Below are 18,126 nucleotides of genomic sequence, written 5' to 3'. Positions count from 1 at the left end.
ATGAGTGTGCCAAACCGTTTGACAAAAAAAAGTTGGAATGTCGTGTAGGATGTCAATGAAAATCAGAATGTTGTGATGTGCAAAACATTGAAACCCATATTTGATTGTAAATAACACAAAGACAACAAATCAAATGTGAAACTGAGACATGTCATTGTTTTTGGAAAATGACTTTTTCCATTTTGAATTTGATGCCAGTAACATGTTTCAAATAAGTTAGGTCAGTAGTAACAAAGGACTGGAACAGAAATGCTTAAAAAAACATCTCATGGATCATCTTACAATGAATAAAGTAAACTACCAACATGTTAGTAACATGATGTGATACCCTTTTCTGCCATCAGCTTGGAGATACAGGACTCTGACCTGGAAGAGGGCACGGTTTAAAAAGAGCTTTGTTCCATTGGCTATTGAAGCTCTTAATAAGTTTCCACGCTGACTGGCTACTTTGATAGTTTACAGGTTTCTTACTGTGTTACGTGTTTATATAGGCTTTGTGTATACCTGTGTACCAACTGTGCAAGGCTGTGATGACAAAGTTCCCCCTGGGGGACAACAAAGAAATGTATTGTATTGTATTGTAAAAAAGGAGCATCCCAGAGAGACTAAGTCTTTCTGAGGTAAAAATGGTTTTACCACTCTGTGAAAGACTATCCTGGCAAATTGTACAAAAGTTTTTTTTTTTTTAAATGTTTGTTTTAACATAAAAGTGCAAAGATCACAGGATTTAATTTTTCACAGCGCATAATATTATTTAAAAATGAACAGGAACACTTCCAAAATAAATTGCATTCATGATTACTAACTGAAATTCTACCTTGTAAAAAGAAAACTGATTAAACCAGATCCAGCAATGCTGTTGCCTTCTCTGGGTCCAGGATCATCTAAAATAGACTGAGTGGAGAACTCTCCTGAGGTCTGACAAGTAAAAATATGACCTTCTGTTTAGAAATCCTGGAAGACAACATGTTCTCTGGGCTATAAGAGGACAGGGACCATCCAGCCCGTTATCAGCAGACAGTTCAAAAGAACGCATCCATGATGGTATGGGGCATGGCATGGACAAAGCGTACATCTGTGTAGGGGCCAAGATAGACAACTTCTTCTTCAGGTGAGACCTTATTTCATCAAGACAATGCCCAAACACATTCTGGATATAACAACAGCGTAGCTCTGTAGTAAAAAAGTGTAGCCTGTCTGAAGTCCTAAATCGTCATCCATAGCAACTATTTGGAGTATTATGAAGTCTATAGACAAACAGCTGAATTCATTAAGCAAGCATTACATTAAGCAAATGGTAAACATTCCACTTTCAATCACAGAAATTGGCTACCTTAGTTTCCAAGAAGAAAAAGTAAGATGACAGAGTGGTGAACAAGGTCCTGTCTCACTTTTTTATTTGAATGTGTTGCTTTCATCATATTCCAAAATAGGCATTCAATTGTCCAAATACAATGAATTATTATCTCAGTTTTACCTATCATATATGTTGTCTAAGTGCCATTTTGAATAAAATATGGGGTTTCCATTACATTTTACACAATTTCCAGACCGTTTTAGGAACTAAAATTACACTAAAGAAGTCTAAGCTTTCCACTGTCATAAGAAATGGATGTTCAAGTTATTAATTAATTAATTAATAAGTAATTTTGGATCAGTTTAAATGGGATTACATCACAAACATCTACAGTAGCAGTGTCAAGGTGGTCCATTTAAATTGAGTTTCATCGTATGAGTAGTTGCTTTACTCCATGCTGCAAGAACACAGTCTTATCCTTATATGACTGTTACCAAACAGAATTAAACAATGACACATTTATGCATTCGAATGGGCTGACATTAATCAATTTTATTCATTTAGCACAGAACATAATTTGGTAAACACAATGTGCTTAATATTAAAAATGCAAGGCGTAGACGTGTACTGTTCAGAAACGGAAGACTGTTCCATGAGAAGTTACTTTTTAATCACGGAAACCTAATTATGTTCTGAAACTCTAGAGTTCAATCCATAATTTCTTTCATTTAAAATCGCCTGCCACTAAGTCACTTCTGGAAGATAAGTGTTTGTGTACTCAGAAAAGCAGCGACAGTTCACATGTTGGTGAGCATCTTCACTTAGCAGATGTTTTTCACACTCTTCATAAAGCTTTAATGTTGATGCCTGTGTAATTATGTGTAATTAAATATTTTCAGTTTTTTCTTTGCGAATGTATAATTTTGGTTGTTGTTAAACTTGTCAAACATTTTTATAATTATAAAAGAAAAAATATCCCAAGTAAAAGTCCAAATACAATTTCTTTTGCCGTGATTTTTTGTGTTAACATTGACATCATAGCGATAAAGCTGACTTGACTTTCAGACTGAAGCAAAGAGGGTTTTCATTTCAGTCTTCTGTAAGCATGGCTGAAGACCGGTATTTTTGTTTTATTTGAATTCATCTGGAAAATGCAACAGTTCACCACAAGTTCACATGCCAGTATTGATGCAAACAGAGGGGGAAGCACAGAAGTAGAAAGGGAGAGAAGGAAAAGATGAAGAGAGAGATGAAACGAGAGGGTGGAACACACAAATAGCAACTGAGTGAAAAATAGAAGGAGACAGTGTTTTCAAGTGTTATTTTTGGGAAAGAACGAACAGGCAACTTTTTTTGTACTGTTTTCTTTTTTAAACGCGCCCTCCTTACAAAGGCATAGTTGTCAAATCGGCCTCTGAAACTATTAGAAGCAGCCTCAACAGTTTGTCGTGAGCAGATCCAATGAAGACGCAAGACCAGGTCCAGTTACCTTATACCTGCTCTTTACTTTAGTGATAGTATGCATTATAGCCAAGCGACAACCTCCAGTGTAGAAAAATGAAGCCAATGAGGAAGTACAAAATCCTGCAGTTCGTCGAGTGTCTGCTTGAGACTGACCCCAGGGGTCACATACACACAACAGGCAAAAATGCCAGTTTTTACAGCAGAACATGTTCACAGCCTGGCACAAAAAAAAATCTAAATAGGTCTCATTGTTAGTGTCATCATGGTCACAAACGGTACGGGGGGTGATTTTAAAAAAAACGTCTCTGTTATGATTTCATGAACGATATGTGTTTTCTATAGTTAGGCGCGTAGCTGACATGATTGACAAGTGGGCGCGATGTAACGGTTTGTCAGGTGGCTTAAAACCTGCATCAGCTCCAGCTCTCAGCCTGTCGTTTGGTTGACTGAAAGTTAGGCTGAGACAGTATTTCCAGTATGGCGGCTGCTGCAGATGAGCCTCCGGAGCCCCCTGCCAAAACAGATGGCTGACTTCACTCAGGATTTGTCCATTAAAATTAACAGTCTATGGTTAGAGCACTGGTTTCCAACTTTTCTTTGCTTGGAATCACCCCCCCCCACACTTGTATCTAAGAAAAAGTGATACATTACTGTCATGAATTATGAATCTTAATTGTTTTCATAGAGAATACAATAAGATTCCCATGAAGTCATGTAAAATAAGACAAATAGCATACCTTTAGCCCATTTTCACTTTAACTCAGTTTGAAGTTCAGCATGAGGGCTTTGTGTGTGCAGTGCTATGTCTTGATTACTGTGCAGGCTGCTCACTGCCATATTGGGTTTTGCTTTTATATCATCTTGGATTCAGTTAGAGGCATATTTGGGTGTTTTTGATGATAAAGATGTCAAAACCTTTATCATCAAAATATCTAGGACTAAAGACTTGAGTAAAGATTTTAGTACGTTTAGTTTCACCGTGTCATATGTTACACTTGTTCTTGCCAGTGCTATCGCCAAAGCAGATTAGGTTTAAACGATTAGGTTAAATAATTTGTTCAACTGTATGATTAGCAGTACAACTGTATTCAGTTCTCAGCCAGATGAAAAGCTGTTGAACAGATGAAGCAATTCAACGTTGACTGTGCTTTAAAGCTTTAACAACAACATGATGATAGTGTTTAAAAGAAAAAGGAAAAGCCAGGTATTTATAGTAAGTGTCATAAAAACACTTTTATACAGGTGTTTTCTGGAGTGAAAAGGTATTATTATTCCTAGTATTGGTGGCAATAGTTGTCATAGAGACATAAGGTAATATTACACAACTGCAAAACCATACGCACACTCCATTCTAGCATATCATTAAGATTGGATTGAAAATTACAAAGTCAAAGTCGTAATTTACCTGTGATGGATAAAGCATAAGCCTAGCAAATGTTTCTGTCTTTGTTTCAAGAAATATATTTTTCAGGCCCTTTGCTCTCAACCACTTTATACAAGAAAGTGAAGCTGGGCCTGGGTGGTAATCACTCTTTATTTTAGAGCCTGTGATGTTTTTATGTTTTCTCAGTGGTCTAGGCAGACAATGGAGTGGGCATAGCCAAAGAACATCAATTATCAAGCACTAAAATCACTATTTGAGTACCAAAGAAGTGGACAACTGATAGCCACGGGCATGACTTGCATTGAGAGCAGCGAGGCAGAGGGAGAGCTAAAGTGAATAGGATGACAGAAGATGCAATTGGCCCTGAGAAGAAAATCAATACGCTTTGACCATGCTAGATGTCATTGCAATCGCTCATTAGTTTAAAAACCTGCCTGGCTCCTTTTGAGCGCTCCGTTTTGATGCTTTGCAAATTTACTGCTGGATACGAAAATAAGATTAGGTTGGTACGGAGGGAGAGGTGAGAAAAACTCAGCAAAGACGAGGTTACCTGCTGCAGGGGAGCCTGGCTCAATTTGGTATGATTCAAACATTCCACAGTGCAATATTTCGCAGGTTTATTTGAAGGGAATGCTTTTTCAAAGAGATAAGCTCTCGAGAGATTCCGCACAGAAATGAAACCATATGCAAACTGAAAGTTATTAGGCCTCTAGATACTGCTCATAAGTCTGCATGCTACTATACTCAGTTCTGCTTTCATATGTTTCTGTTCAAATTGAAAATGCATAAAACCCTTGGGATGTACCATCTAATTGTTTGAGAATCCAATATAATTGAAAAGAAACTATTGAGCTGCTGAAGTGTGTTTATGCATGCTTAGCTTACTGCTTCTGCCATGCTAGCAGCCATGTGGGCTACAGAAAGGTACAATGGCATGTTGAGCTAAATGCTACAACAAGCATGTTTATTAGCTCACAAAAAACAGTGTAAACATCATGATAGTCATCTATTTTATATTTACCATGGTTATCATCTTAGCATTTTAGCATACAAGTATACTTAAAACAACATGTGTGTTAAACCGAAGCAGCAGATGCTATTTAATCACAACTGATACAGAAATAGTTCTAGCCAAACACAAATTATTACAAGACAATTGCATTAGTAAAAGGGTACACTAAAAAAAACATTTAGTGGTCCGGTTTGGTTCAATATAGTTTGGTACAGTTTGGTCAGTAAACCTTTATCTTGCTTGAGTTTCCACAGCAAATCCTGGGGGGGAGTTGAAAGTCGGATGGTGATAGCATAGCATTAGCTATGTAATAGCGTGACATCATAGCACAGTGTAGCCCGCTAATAAATTCAACAAAGAAGAACAACACAGTAAACAAAGGGCAACAATGGAGGACAACCTCAAAGTTCCATGGGGCACGGCAACACAAGAATGAAAGACGATGGAATGACCGTCGAAATCCACTGGATATTTAAACATGGCACTTTTTGTGTTTGTCCTTTATTACCGCTGTCTCACAGGAAGTGACAATTCTTTTGACCAATCAATGGACTTGAAGTGTGTCTAGCTCCACCCTTTAGGGTTGGATCAGTACAATTGGCACTCCAACAGAAATGTAGAAAATTAAGTAGGATGGCACAAAGTGGTTATTTTGGTATCTTTTCCAACTTTTGACAGTTGAAACACCTATAAATGCCAAACCATTTCAAATCGCATCAAACTGAACCGGATGGCTTGGTGGAAATGGGGTTTAGAAACACCAAAATAAACATTATCTGTCAGTGGCTCATGGAACAGGTTAATGTTCCAGCAGCGTCTTCTCTACCAAACAAAGTTTAGTTCTATATGAATATGTAAGGCCTGTTATCAACAGTTGTTCAATGAAACGATGAAAATATCACATTCTTGCATAATTGACTTAACACCAGTTGTTTGATGACGTGTTTTTTTGCCTTTGGGGAAGAATGATGAAGTGTTTCGGTGCCTTAAGGGAATCAATATGGAAAGGATAGCTTGAAAACTAGCATTAACCTTCAGTGAAAGCTTTTGGTGAGAGGGGACATTGTAAACTGAATGAGTTTGAGCTGAGGAACATTAAGGGGATGTGAGAGGGAGGTGATTCAAGAAAGACTGAGTGAAATGAAATAACCTCCATTACTGAATGTGCATTCAGGAGTGGTTTGCAGCCACACCAAAACAAGCCTGGGTGAAGAGTGCAGAGTCATGACTTATACGATTCAGCAGTAGGGCCACGCGGCACCTCAGTTAAATAGACCTTGACTTTGATTGCGAGTTGTTCCCTCTCTCATCCCCTGTTTTGTTGTTGCAAAGTTGTTTACTATGTTGAATTGCCATCAGTTGTCTGACTGCGGCCTCTGTCCCTGGCAAGTGTTTTCAAACCTGACTAAAATTTGAGAAAAATAACCCTTCCTGTCTCCACTTTGATGATATGTTTATCTGAAAATGAACCTTGTGTCAGCTCCAGGCAGGAGATGATGTCAGACTAACAGGATAAAGTGAAAAGTTTAATTCAAACATATGTGACATATCAGCCTCTGTCAACAAGTGTAATGTAATAAATAACAAATATTGAAGCTGTCACTTTTTTCACACACTGTGAGGTTTTTTCACCTGAAAGGAGACCCTGTAAGAATACCTACGTCTTTAAATAAAACTAGCTAAACGATCACTTGTGAGCCCTTGATTTGTGTCACGGAAACTGCATTATACCTTTAACCAATCTTCAAAACATTGGGTTGTCTTTAAAAAAAAGTAATTGCTGTTCATATCCATTTTAGAGTTTAATTGGCATACCATTTAAAAAAAAAAGAAGCAATTTCACCCCCCCCCCCAAATAAAAAAGGAAGGGTCTATCCAGGTCAGAATCTGTAATAAAGACATTTTTTTATTTTGTGTGCTACATATTTCCTCGCTATATTAACTCTGCTAACATGAATGATAGAAGTCACACTGCAATCGAGTCTAGGTGAGAGAAGAAAAGTAGTAGAACCTGACAGTATTTTTTTGTTCTGTAGAGGAAGAACTTGACATGACTGATAATATGCAGTATTCAGGAGTGTTGCTTTCAAGTGCTGTCTGCAGTGCACTTTGAGCTCATACAGGAAGGAATAACTAGACTAGACTACTGATCCCTCATTTCTTTCAGTGTCTGAATACTTTGTAAAGAATGCATTCATTAGGAACTCATCATTTTGTTTTGACATTCCCCAATGTGTTTTCATTCCAACAATTTGAAGCTCTTTGTTAATGTACCTCTACTGCAGCATAGCAAGGAAAGGCTGTCCTGGGAAACACAAAGGGGGAGATGAAAAGAGGGTCACAGGGCTTTCACACCTGCACAAAACTCCTGATATTTGCAGGAGGAGCTGTAGGTGTGAACACATACAGCCACATATTTCACAGAGTTTCTCCTGCCAGACCCTTAGGTTTTTTTCTGCAAGAAGTCAGAGAGAGCTAATGTTAAAAGGCTGCAGGATATTATCTGGAAAAATCACTCAGAGCCAGTGAGAGTTAACGCTTACATACAGTATATCCTGTGAATGGTGCATGGTGCATGGACTGTATGCATGAGACCGCTACATTCTCCATTACATGTGATTAAACTGCTGCATTACGTTTTCTGTTCACAAATATATAAATAAATCTCAGCTTTACCCCATATGTTTTGTGCACTAGACATGATACACCATATAAACATAATATTAATTGTGATTCTAGGGCCTATTTTCGTCTACTTTGACATGGCCTTAATCAGATAGGGTTTAAAAATGAAAATAAAATAAAAGACACATTTGTATTACTTGAAATAAGCAATTAAAATGCAACAGCCCTCAAACAGCTGGTTCCATATTGTCAATCAATAATAGAAACACCTGTCAGATTTGACAGTGTATATTTAAAAGTCCTGGCACTCATGCTAATATTGTAACCTTACTCGTTGCTTATACTGAGAGCAAGTTTAAGAATGTAACTTTTAGGTACCTGCACCTCATTTCATCCACATACCAAAAACTTACAGAACATGCCAGTTTTCATGTCAACTGAGAAGTGAAGTATGCCTGCCATTATGTGCTTGAGATTACATCAATAACCCTGAAGATTCCTTTCTGAGATAAATGTACGGCTTCAAGATCAGGGTGTCTATGGGGTTGTTAATATCGATCCTCTCTAAATAATTTAGAAACGTGTTATTGCTCTTCTTGATGGAGATGTTTATTCCGAATTTTCTTTTCATTTTCTGGGCATATTTCTTTGCTCAAAAGCCTTTGAAATGTGTCTTGAAATAGCATACAAATTAATACGTAGCATCAAAATTGAAAGATGCATTATGGACACACAATAATCCCCTTGAACATTAGCACTTAAACCTGTTTAAAAACAGCACATTTTGCTATAAGACCATTTCATCACTGACTGTGTTGCCTTGGCTAATGGACTTTTGATTGACATCTGACTGGCACCATATGAATGGAGAGCTAAACAATGGCTTGCCATCAATATTATAGTTGGCAGTTGTGTAGCAGTTGGCATACACATGCAATGTTAATTGAGGTCCCACTTTTTTTGTTCACCAAGCTGTGGTGGATTAGCGAGTGTTCTTTAAGTTTTAACCCACTGACGCCCAATCCCGTTGGCGACAAACACCATTGGTCATTCGCAATTAAAATCGCCAACTGCAGGGGGGGCAGACAATACTTGTCCCAAAGATGTCACCAGCACTAGGGGTTAACAGTCTTGTGATCCAATCTGGAAAGTAGCTTTGTTGTAAATAGCAGAGATAATTTAACCCAAAGGATCAACTTGCAATCATTCAAAAAAGTCAAATTTACAAACATGTAGGCCAACATTAAACCCAATATCAAGTTTACAAAAACCTCAATGACAACAGTTTCTGATGCTTATAGGTATACATGACCCTGTTTTAAATAGTTAAGGCGACAGTGTTGATTTGGGTTGCTACAGGAAAAGGGAGATCAGTCAGCTCAAAAGCAGAGCCCTGAGTCCGGGTTATCCGGGTTATACATGAGATTCATTTCACTCTTTTAAATAGTCCACCAGCAGCACCCACCTGCAGCTCTAATGCCCAATATGTTGGCGAGATGGCCAAGAGCACATTACAACCAAATGCAGTCAGCTATTCATGAGTTGTGAATGGGGAGATGAGTAGCTCTTAACAATGATGGGTTAGCTTCCCACACACGCTGAGAGCACTTGTACCCCTCCTACGTTCAAGTACTTTAAAACACACACACACACACACACACACACACACACACACACACACACACACACACATGCATTAGACACAGTGACAGCTACCATCACATCACAGGTCCCCAACAAGACCCTACACTTGAAGTCCTGGGCTCATTTAATTGGTGACTTTTTGAAATGAAAGAATCAGCACCGATGAAGCCATCTTGGGGGAAGAAGGAAAGCAGAGGCGTTGTCACACCTGTCTCATGATGAATCACAAGGTGCCCCTGAGGGCGTTCTAGTGCCGCACCAATGAGCCCAGAGTAATGGGCAGCAGAGGTAATAGGGGCATGGGAAATAATTGAGAAATATCACGGTGAGTGAGGAAAAAGTAGGAGATAAAAAGACTCACAGAAAGACAGAAAGAAGAGAAGGCGAAGGACGGAGGGAAAACGAAAAATCACTCACTTGGAGCAGAGCCTTCTTAATTACTCTCCCCACATCCTGTCTCCACTCGGGTATGTCAGGGTTGAACTCGTCCAGATTAGGGGAGAAAGATAAAAGTAGAGATTTGAAGAATTCTGTCGAGGAGAGTCAGGGGAAAAATCAGCCATTAATTCACACAGATCCGGGGGCATTATTCTCAGAGAGCAGTGCCAACTGTCATTTTGTTCAAGCTGAGTTTCAGGTAGTTAACACTTGATGAAAAGAAGAGGCTTCCTCACATCCCCCGCACTTCCCTTTGGCTAAATGTACCAGATGCACTTCTAGATAATTAGAAAATGTCAGAGCTTTACGCCAGCCATTCCACTGGTAATAAATCACATCATCTTAAAGATACTTGCTGCCGCATTACTTCGTTTCAAATGAAGACGTATTTTTCAGAGGTTCTAACAGTAATGTGATATATTTTACGAAAAAGAGGGACAGTTTTATATCCAACACAGCAGAGTCAGAGAGTGATGTATTCGGAAGTATCTAACTGCTTTGCATTAAACTAAATTCTTCAAGCACATTTGAAACTTAGGAGATGCCAGCAATACAAAGTTCTTAACAATTTCCTTCAGATCCTGGACACAAGAAGAAAACACACACTGACCTTTGACTGCTATGGTCTTGGTATCCTGCAGTATTGTGTTAGCTGCAGCCACTTGAACTGTGATGGTGTGCATTCCCTCGCTGGGGAAGGTGTATGAGATACTCCCGTCCAATGTAATTACTGGCTGGAAGCACAAAAGTAACAAAATTGTCACAGCATGTCCTCCTCTTCTTCCTGCTATTCTCCACCACATACTCTCTGGCTTAACCTTCTTTCCCTATCGAAGCACATTTCCACCATCCTAACCAGTTGTGCAGTTGTCTGACCTTGCTAGCTCCCATGTCTCCTCTTCCCTCATCAGCTTCACACCGTGAACAGTGGTCAGTTTCCTTTTTGTTTTTTTTAGCCAGGTCATCCTAGTTGCCATGAGCTTTGTCGGTGTCCTGCCTTTCGTTTTGCCCTTGGTTTTGTCTTCAATTGAGCCTTGATCCACCTACCTACCACCTTACTTTTACAAGTTTACTTGCCTTTATACTAGTGACTTCCTGTAAGCTAACTATTCCAAAATAAAGCAGTATGACAGTCTCCATCTGCTTCTGGGTCCCTACCCTGGTGCCTGTTAAAGCCAACATTTGAGGCTGTTATTTGGTTATCAGGATGGTGTTAGGGGTTGACTTTGTTTTCACTATCCAACAGGAAGGATTGAGGGATTCTTTTGGAATTTGTTTGAGATAAATAAGAGGTTTGGTCAAATGAAGACTTTCTTTTTTTAGATTTTCTTTCAGATTATTCAGTGATATCTCTAAAAGTAAAGCGATTAAAAAGTTGAAGTTAGTGATGTCATTCTGTCTTGCATGTCTACCAAGCTAGTCCAGACTAATATCTCTTTTTTAATTGGAGGATAGCTGCAATGCAGGAAATACACACAAATCTGAGGGCTCACCTAGCTACCTATAATGTGGCTGGATTTATTCAGCAGGCCTTGAATTTTCTCAGCAACAAAAGAAAAAAAATATTTTGGACATTCCTGAACCCTGAGAAACAAGCAGCTTGAGATACCTTTTCTAAAACATGTTTTTTAATTCAGGTAAATTATGCTGAGCAAGCTTTTTCTCTGGTGTAATGCCCTGAATACACATATAGTTGGAATTAGCAGATGTGTTATCAGTGTCAAAGCAAAGACCCACAGAACTGCTGGCTAGCTGTACACTCTCGTGTTCCTTTCAGACAGGGAGCAGATGCTGCCACCGCCTCCAGTGCTTTGAATGTAAACATGACAGCAGACATGTCAGGGAGGTCTGCCGCAGTGTCAGGCAGAGGGAGGGTGACTGCCGCTCTCTTGGATGTGAACAGCTCATCGTGCTTGCAGTCAGGGTTCAACTTTCACAACTTGCTGCTGAGATGCGCTTATGCGAATATAGCCATGACAGCAGCAACTACTGGAAGAGAAATCATCCAGGAACTGATTTTACTGGTGTGTGAGTTCTCTGAGCAGAATGCTCCTTCACATGCTGAGAACAGTGAGATCAAACGGCAGCAGCTGATGAACTAGTTTTAGACATACATTCTTGTTTATGATACTTGCAGGCCCTGATTAATTTCCCTCAGTATTTTAACCCAAGAAAAGATTATGATGCATTCTTTAATCCTTAAAACAGACAAATTTGAAGAAAAAAAAACCTTTGATCAAGACCCATCTCATTCGACTCTAGTTGTGCTGACATCTCTTTCTAACTGGACAAATAGAAATATGAATCAAAAGACTTTACATTTAAATGTGTAATTATTTAGGCCAACAGCAGGAAGAAAATACCATCTGTTATTACCGGTGTAGCTTAAAATGTGCCATCTCCGGGGTGTACAGAAGTAACAATTTGAAAGCCTTCACAGTCTCCATTAAATATTAGTTGTAAAGATGATGTTGATGCATATAGTGATCTGTAAGTCACATGACCTGTCAGAACCCTGAACACTCTAGTGAAGTGGAGATGAGATGAAAGTTAAGTGAAATAAACCACGACATACAGCACAAGCAGATAACTGGATCCTACATTTTGAAATTTGACTGACTATCTTTGAAGCTTCCACTTGTCTTTACTTCACTAGTGTTTATTCTCAAAGTCGGATCCTATTCTGTTACATATATACTGGCTCAAGGGGATATTTAGCTAGTTGAAAAAATGTGCTAAGTGTTATTTATTTGAATATTGCACATATAAAGGCCACACATATTGTATAATGCATTAGAAACTTAGACTGTATTAATAATTACCTCAGTGTTGTTGCCAAGCCACCAGAAGTAGGTGACAGTACGCGAGTGGCTGGGTAAGACCACGGCTGTGATGTTCACCTCCTTGTTCCTTATGACCACAAAGGGAGCGAGAAGCTGGACGTACTCAACTGGACCTGAGAAAGAAAAAACAAAAAGTGTTTTAAAAAAAACATGTAAGTTAAGTTTCTGATGAGACACGGTTGACCCTTTTGTTTTAGGTAATAAGCCAGCTGGCAAGATCACAGACCCTAACATGTGACTCGTTCCAGGTTGAGAAGTACTCCAAACATCATCACTTTTGTAAGACAGCATAGTGTGCTCTTGCGTTATCCCACAGTCCTAAGACCTGCACCTCAGGTGAAAAGATAAATTGTCCAAGGGGTGCATGAAAGTGTGACCGGGTTTCTCTGTGTGTGATAAACTATAGCACCCTTTTCAGTGTGTTTGCTATCATCTTAGCTAGTGCATTCTTGGATAGGATCCACCCGTATACCGTGATGGGAGTGTGCTGAATTGGAAGCAATTTGGAACAAATACTGTGATGATTTTCTGTTAAAGAGGAATTCTGTTTTATTTTTCCCCACATAAAAATTCATTCAAGATTATTAAATGTATGCTCTCTGGCAGTAAAACCACTTTTATACAATTTCACATGATGTCACCGTCAACTTCTCATTCACTGTGATATAATAGTTACTGACCATATCAGACATGGTGGACTTAATATGCAATTTGAAACCAGAATTAGATTGTAATAAAACTATAAAAAAAAAAAAAAAATGTCATAGACCAAAATGAAGCAAATGTCAAGGTGCAAGAACTTGCAGTAAATTGAGTGTCCACTTGAGGCAGGCTGCAAAAGCTCCTGAAGTCACATACACACTCATTCAAAAATGCATTTTTTTTACAGGAGAAGTTTACATGTTGACAGCTCATCCATTTTGACTTTATGAAAGGATAAGGCATGAGGCTGAGCTAACTGATGTGTGGGCTGTTTGTCAGGAGTCTTAAGACCCACCTCAGCTCGAGCTCTTAGCCTTTTGTTAGGTTGACTGAAAATTACTTATCCAACATTGCAACTGCCATCGAAGGCCCCCTCCAGTAACCAACGGGTGAGTCACTCAGGAAAGGAGGTTTGAGCCTTGCTCTGACAGGTGTGCTTAGAGTGGCTTATAAGTTAGACATATCCATTAAACCATGTGTGCACAATGTGATGGCAGGCAGGATATGAAAGACTTTTATACTTTGTATTCGTTTAATTTCATAGTCTCTTAATCTACACTGTTTTAGATCTATCAATATGTGACAGTGAGGTATTGTTTTCATATCAATCATTGTAAGTGAGAAGTGTGTTTTATCTTTATGTTTTTAGGGGGGAGAAATCCTCAAATGGAACACTCTCATTTTTAATTCTGTCTGTTGTGCTTTTAAAAAATGTGACAGCAGCTGTTGCTTTCCTCAGGAGAAACAAGGTTTTTAAAGATGGTGCATAAATAAACACTTTGCTTTGATACATTGATAATGAACTGCCTGCATGTCTGAGAATGTCACATAGAAAGAGTCTTTTGAATCCAGTAGACAGCATTCAATTACTGAATCTTTAGCAACTGTTGGAGAGGACCAACCCGGAACAGTCTGTTGAAATACCCCCATCAACTTCTGCAGAGGCGCTGCTTGTCAACGGGCAAGGCAGGCAACGGCTTGGGGCCCCAGACCAATTAGGGGGCCCCAGACCATTAGGTGGCCCACAATGCACCGGTCGAAAATGTGCACATTTTGCAATGATGGTAGGAAACCTTCCTAAGGGATTCCGATCTGACAGAACTCCCTATCGTTGCCTTGCTGAATGCTGGTTGGAGGGCCCCCCCAATTGATTTTTTCCTAGGGACCCAACAGAATCGCCACTGATCTTCTGCACACAGAAGCCATGGTAGCAGTCACTAGATGTAAGCATAGCATCACAATCAAAGAAAGTTTAAGAATTGCTATTTCTGTTAAATGACTGAAATCGACCTGTATAGCTGAGTCATTCTCATCCACACATCTTGTTTGATTTATTTCACCATGCAGCAATACGTTTAAGTGCTCCAATCTTTATCGACAATTTATTTATAAGACATCCATGAATTTCCCACAATCTTGTACTTAACTGAAATACGCGCTGAATGGAAAGCTTCACACTTCTCCGTCATTATATTGATTAAAAAAAAGGTAAACAGGGCAACATTTCTTTCAAAACTTATTTTCCTTGATGTAGCGTTGTAAAATATAAAAGTATATGAAGACATCATGACATTCCAGTCCATTCTGACCACTTATTTACTCGTCATTTTGATTTGAACACCATGAGAGACAGCACAATCTCATCAAAAAAGTGACTTGAGCGCTGTCAAAAATGGAAGATGAAGTCCAGATGTTGGCTGACAGTTTAAAGTTGTGGCAACTAGACAGTCAGTTCCAGTAAAAGGTCCTTGTAGGTAAGGAACTCAGGTGTTAACACCTTGACAAACTGCTCATTCAAACCCTAAAAAAAAAATCCAAATGCTGTCTGTATTTCTTACATTATAGGTAATGCTCCAAACCTCCATACCAAGAACCTAATAGGACCTGACAGCAGTCCAGGTTGCTTTACACTAATCTCAGGGATGAAGTTTCCCGCTGTGGACAGATGTTGTACACTACTTTTGGTGAGAAAAAAAAAAAAACCCTGCCAAAGGTTTGTGTAGTGCTGTAGTGTGGGGTGTTTCGTCTCGCTGAGGCTTCTGTTAGCTTTCATCCTCTTTAACCAGAACTAATCTTTATCCCCACTTTCAGATACTCAGTGTGTGTGTTTGTGAGCGTGTGTGCTTGTGTGTGTGTGTGTGAATGACAGAGGAAGAGTGAATCATTCGATTTTAAATATGCTCAGCAGAGGAATCATTGTAGTAGTTTTTAGCTTTTTCCCCTGAAAGCGTCACCTACGCTGTAAATAAATCCATCTAAAATTACTCAGAAATCAGAAATGAACACTGCAGCTGACACATCAGGGTGTCGAGAGGTCAAATGAGAAATATTTGACAGAAGACGATGAAAGACAAACTTAACAGACCAAAAGATGATTGTGCACATCTTGAAAGGCGATTTTATGATTTAAAAATATTCACTATTTAATCGTACTTTGATTTCAGCTTTAAAGCTTGACAGTCCTTTCATTTGTGTGTGTCCATCTGTGGGAAATACACTCTGATACAAAATAAGCAATTATTATTAGTGTAGTGCCCTAAGTTGACTGACTGGATGTATTGGTAGCACAGGTCTGAAAGGCTCACTCACAAGTCTATGTTTCTACTCATAGTGAAACTTGCATAAGCAAACTTGACATGCCCTTCCTCCCAAAAGTAGTTCATCACAGCTGCTGTATGATATAACAGGTCAGTGCAGGTCACTTCAGATGAGCTGAGCACGGATCAACAGTGTGGCTGTCATTCACTTGAACATATCTCAGCACCTGGAGCTAGGCAACGGAAAAATATACAACTGAGAAGTTCTGCTCTGGGTTCAATGACTGTCTATGTTAAGAAACATTAGCAGGAAATAAAAGAAGAAAAAAATATTTCTGATTCTGCAAGTATTTTTCAAAGTGCACAAAGCAGGGGTATTCGTTCATATAACAACAGTTAAAAGTCAAATATACACCCTCAGTCCTCAACTTTTAGTGTAATAGATGCCACATATCTCAGACAAATAGAGTCCAAGCAACAGTTATGCAATGATCTCACCTTCACAAACTTCAGACTTCACTTACTACACCTTACTATGTGTAGTAAGTGATGGAATGATTCAAGAGAGGAGGTAGTTGTACTTGATTTTGGTGATTTAAAATTATATTACATTTCATGAGAAGATTTATAACCTAGAAAATGATACAAAAACTAAATTCAATTCATCTGCACCGTAAACTACAAACTCCATAATGCAAAGGTTTAATGAGAAAATATCATTACAGCTCTAAAGACATGATTTATGCTACTGTAACACTTTGTTCATTTTAGTGCGATGTACATTAAAAACAGCCAACTAAATATAAACTGTTTTGTAGTAAACAACATTTGAAAAAATACATCCTGACAGGTGTGTGATCTTTTTTTATAGAAAACCATTTTAAACTGGAATAGCCAATTAACCAATCCCCTTAAGGGTGGCCAATATTTTGAGTTTTTCAAAACTGGAAAGAAAAAAATAACTTATCTATGTAGGTTGTGCAAAGATACTCAGGGGCGTTAATGAATTGTTCAACCAATTAAATAGCATGATGAAAAACACTTTTTTCTGGTTGTAATCCAGGGTTCCATGATAAGCCAAATACATTTCAATAAAGTATTAACAGGAAGAGAAAATACTGTTATTTTTAATGTAAAAAAAATACAAAGATAATACTTTATTCAAATGTATTTGACTTATCATGGAACCCTGGATTACAACCAGAAAAAGTGTTTTTCATTTCAAGGGGGGTAAAAAAAAACACATTTAGAAAAAAATAAAAAACCTCAGTAGGCCCTCGGGACTACTTACAGTTCCAACAACCTTCACCAGTTATGCAGAGCAGCCTATATGTAGTCTGACAAGCAAACAGGGGGGCGATAAAAGTCTGTCACATGGTGCACCAAACTGCTGCTGCTCGTTAGGTCCCATGTGTTGAGCTCATGTAATAACTAGAAGTGCCTCTGATTAGTTTCTGTACAATGTTTGCTCTTCTCTTCTCTCATACTGTTTTTTTTGCTTGGCAGGACTGCACGTGGACAATTTTCAGAGAGCAGCACTTACATGTGACGTGCAGGAAGAGAGTCGTGCTGTCGTAACCCAGCGTGTTCTCTGCCAGCGCCGTCACACGGAATATCCCGGCAGACTTGTAGACGTGTTTGATCCCCTCCTCGGTCCAGCTCAGGTTGGAGTAGGACACAGCTGTGCCGTCGCCGAAATCCAACTGGATGTTGGTCCGCAAAGAGTCACCCTGAAACACAGCACAGGGGGGGGGATTCAGTGAGATGAATATAATGCACTGACATCACATTTTCACATGAAACCTTCCATCAGAAAGGCCGAAATCATCGGATGGGAGACTAAATAAAGCTTCCCAACTCTTATGGGCATTAGATTAGTGCATTACTCCTACAGGATGAGAAGCTTGTGAGACAATGAATACCCTGTTGTTCAGCCAATGCGCAAGGTGTGATCCTGTATCAGCTTATAGCACAAACCCCTGCTGTGTGCATTGACTGTAACAAACTGATTTGGTACCATTACCATGAGAACAATGATGACGCAGGCATGGTGCAAGCTGCTAATGGAGAATGTTATTATACAGTGTTATGAGTAGGAATAATACTGGCAAAGAGTCAGGTGTCATCATCTTAAACAAGAGGAGATATAATTCCTCCTCAGAAGGCTGACAGTAGGCACA

General features: G+C 39.0%; 1 protein-coding gene across 1 annotated transcript in view; it reads right to left on the bottom strand.

Annotated features, from left to right (window-relative positions):
• sorcs3a (sortilin related VPS10 domain containing receptor 3a) overlaps window positions 1-18,126 on the bottom strand; it is a 236,203-nt gene that overhangs the window by 9,496 nt on the left and 208,581 nt on the right. The window contains exons 19-22 of the mRNA XM_061048343.1: window positions 17,490-17,676; window positions 12,687-12,820; window positions 10,475-10,598; window positions 9,844-9,956 (exon numbers count right to left, since the gene is read on the bottom strand). Of these exons, the coding sequence (XP_060904326.1) occupies window positions 9,844-9,956; window positions 10,475-10,598; window positions 12,687-12,820; window positions 17,490-17,676 (558 nt within the window). The remainder of the gene's footprint in view (window positions 1-9,843; window positions 9,957-10,474; window positions 10,599-12,686; window positions 12,821-17,489; window positions 17,677-18,126) is intronic.

Source organism: Labrus mixtus, chromosome 2 (assembly GCF_963584025.1).
Source record: "Labrus mixtus chromosome 2, fLabMix1.1, whole genome shotgun sequence".
NCBI classification, from domain to species: Eukaryota; Metazoa; Chordata; class Actinopteri; order Labriformes; family Labridae; genus Labrus; species Labrus mixtus.
This window is presented reverse-complemented; position numbering and strand designations above follow the sequence as displayed.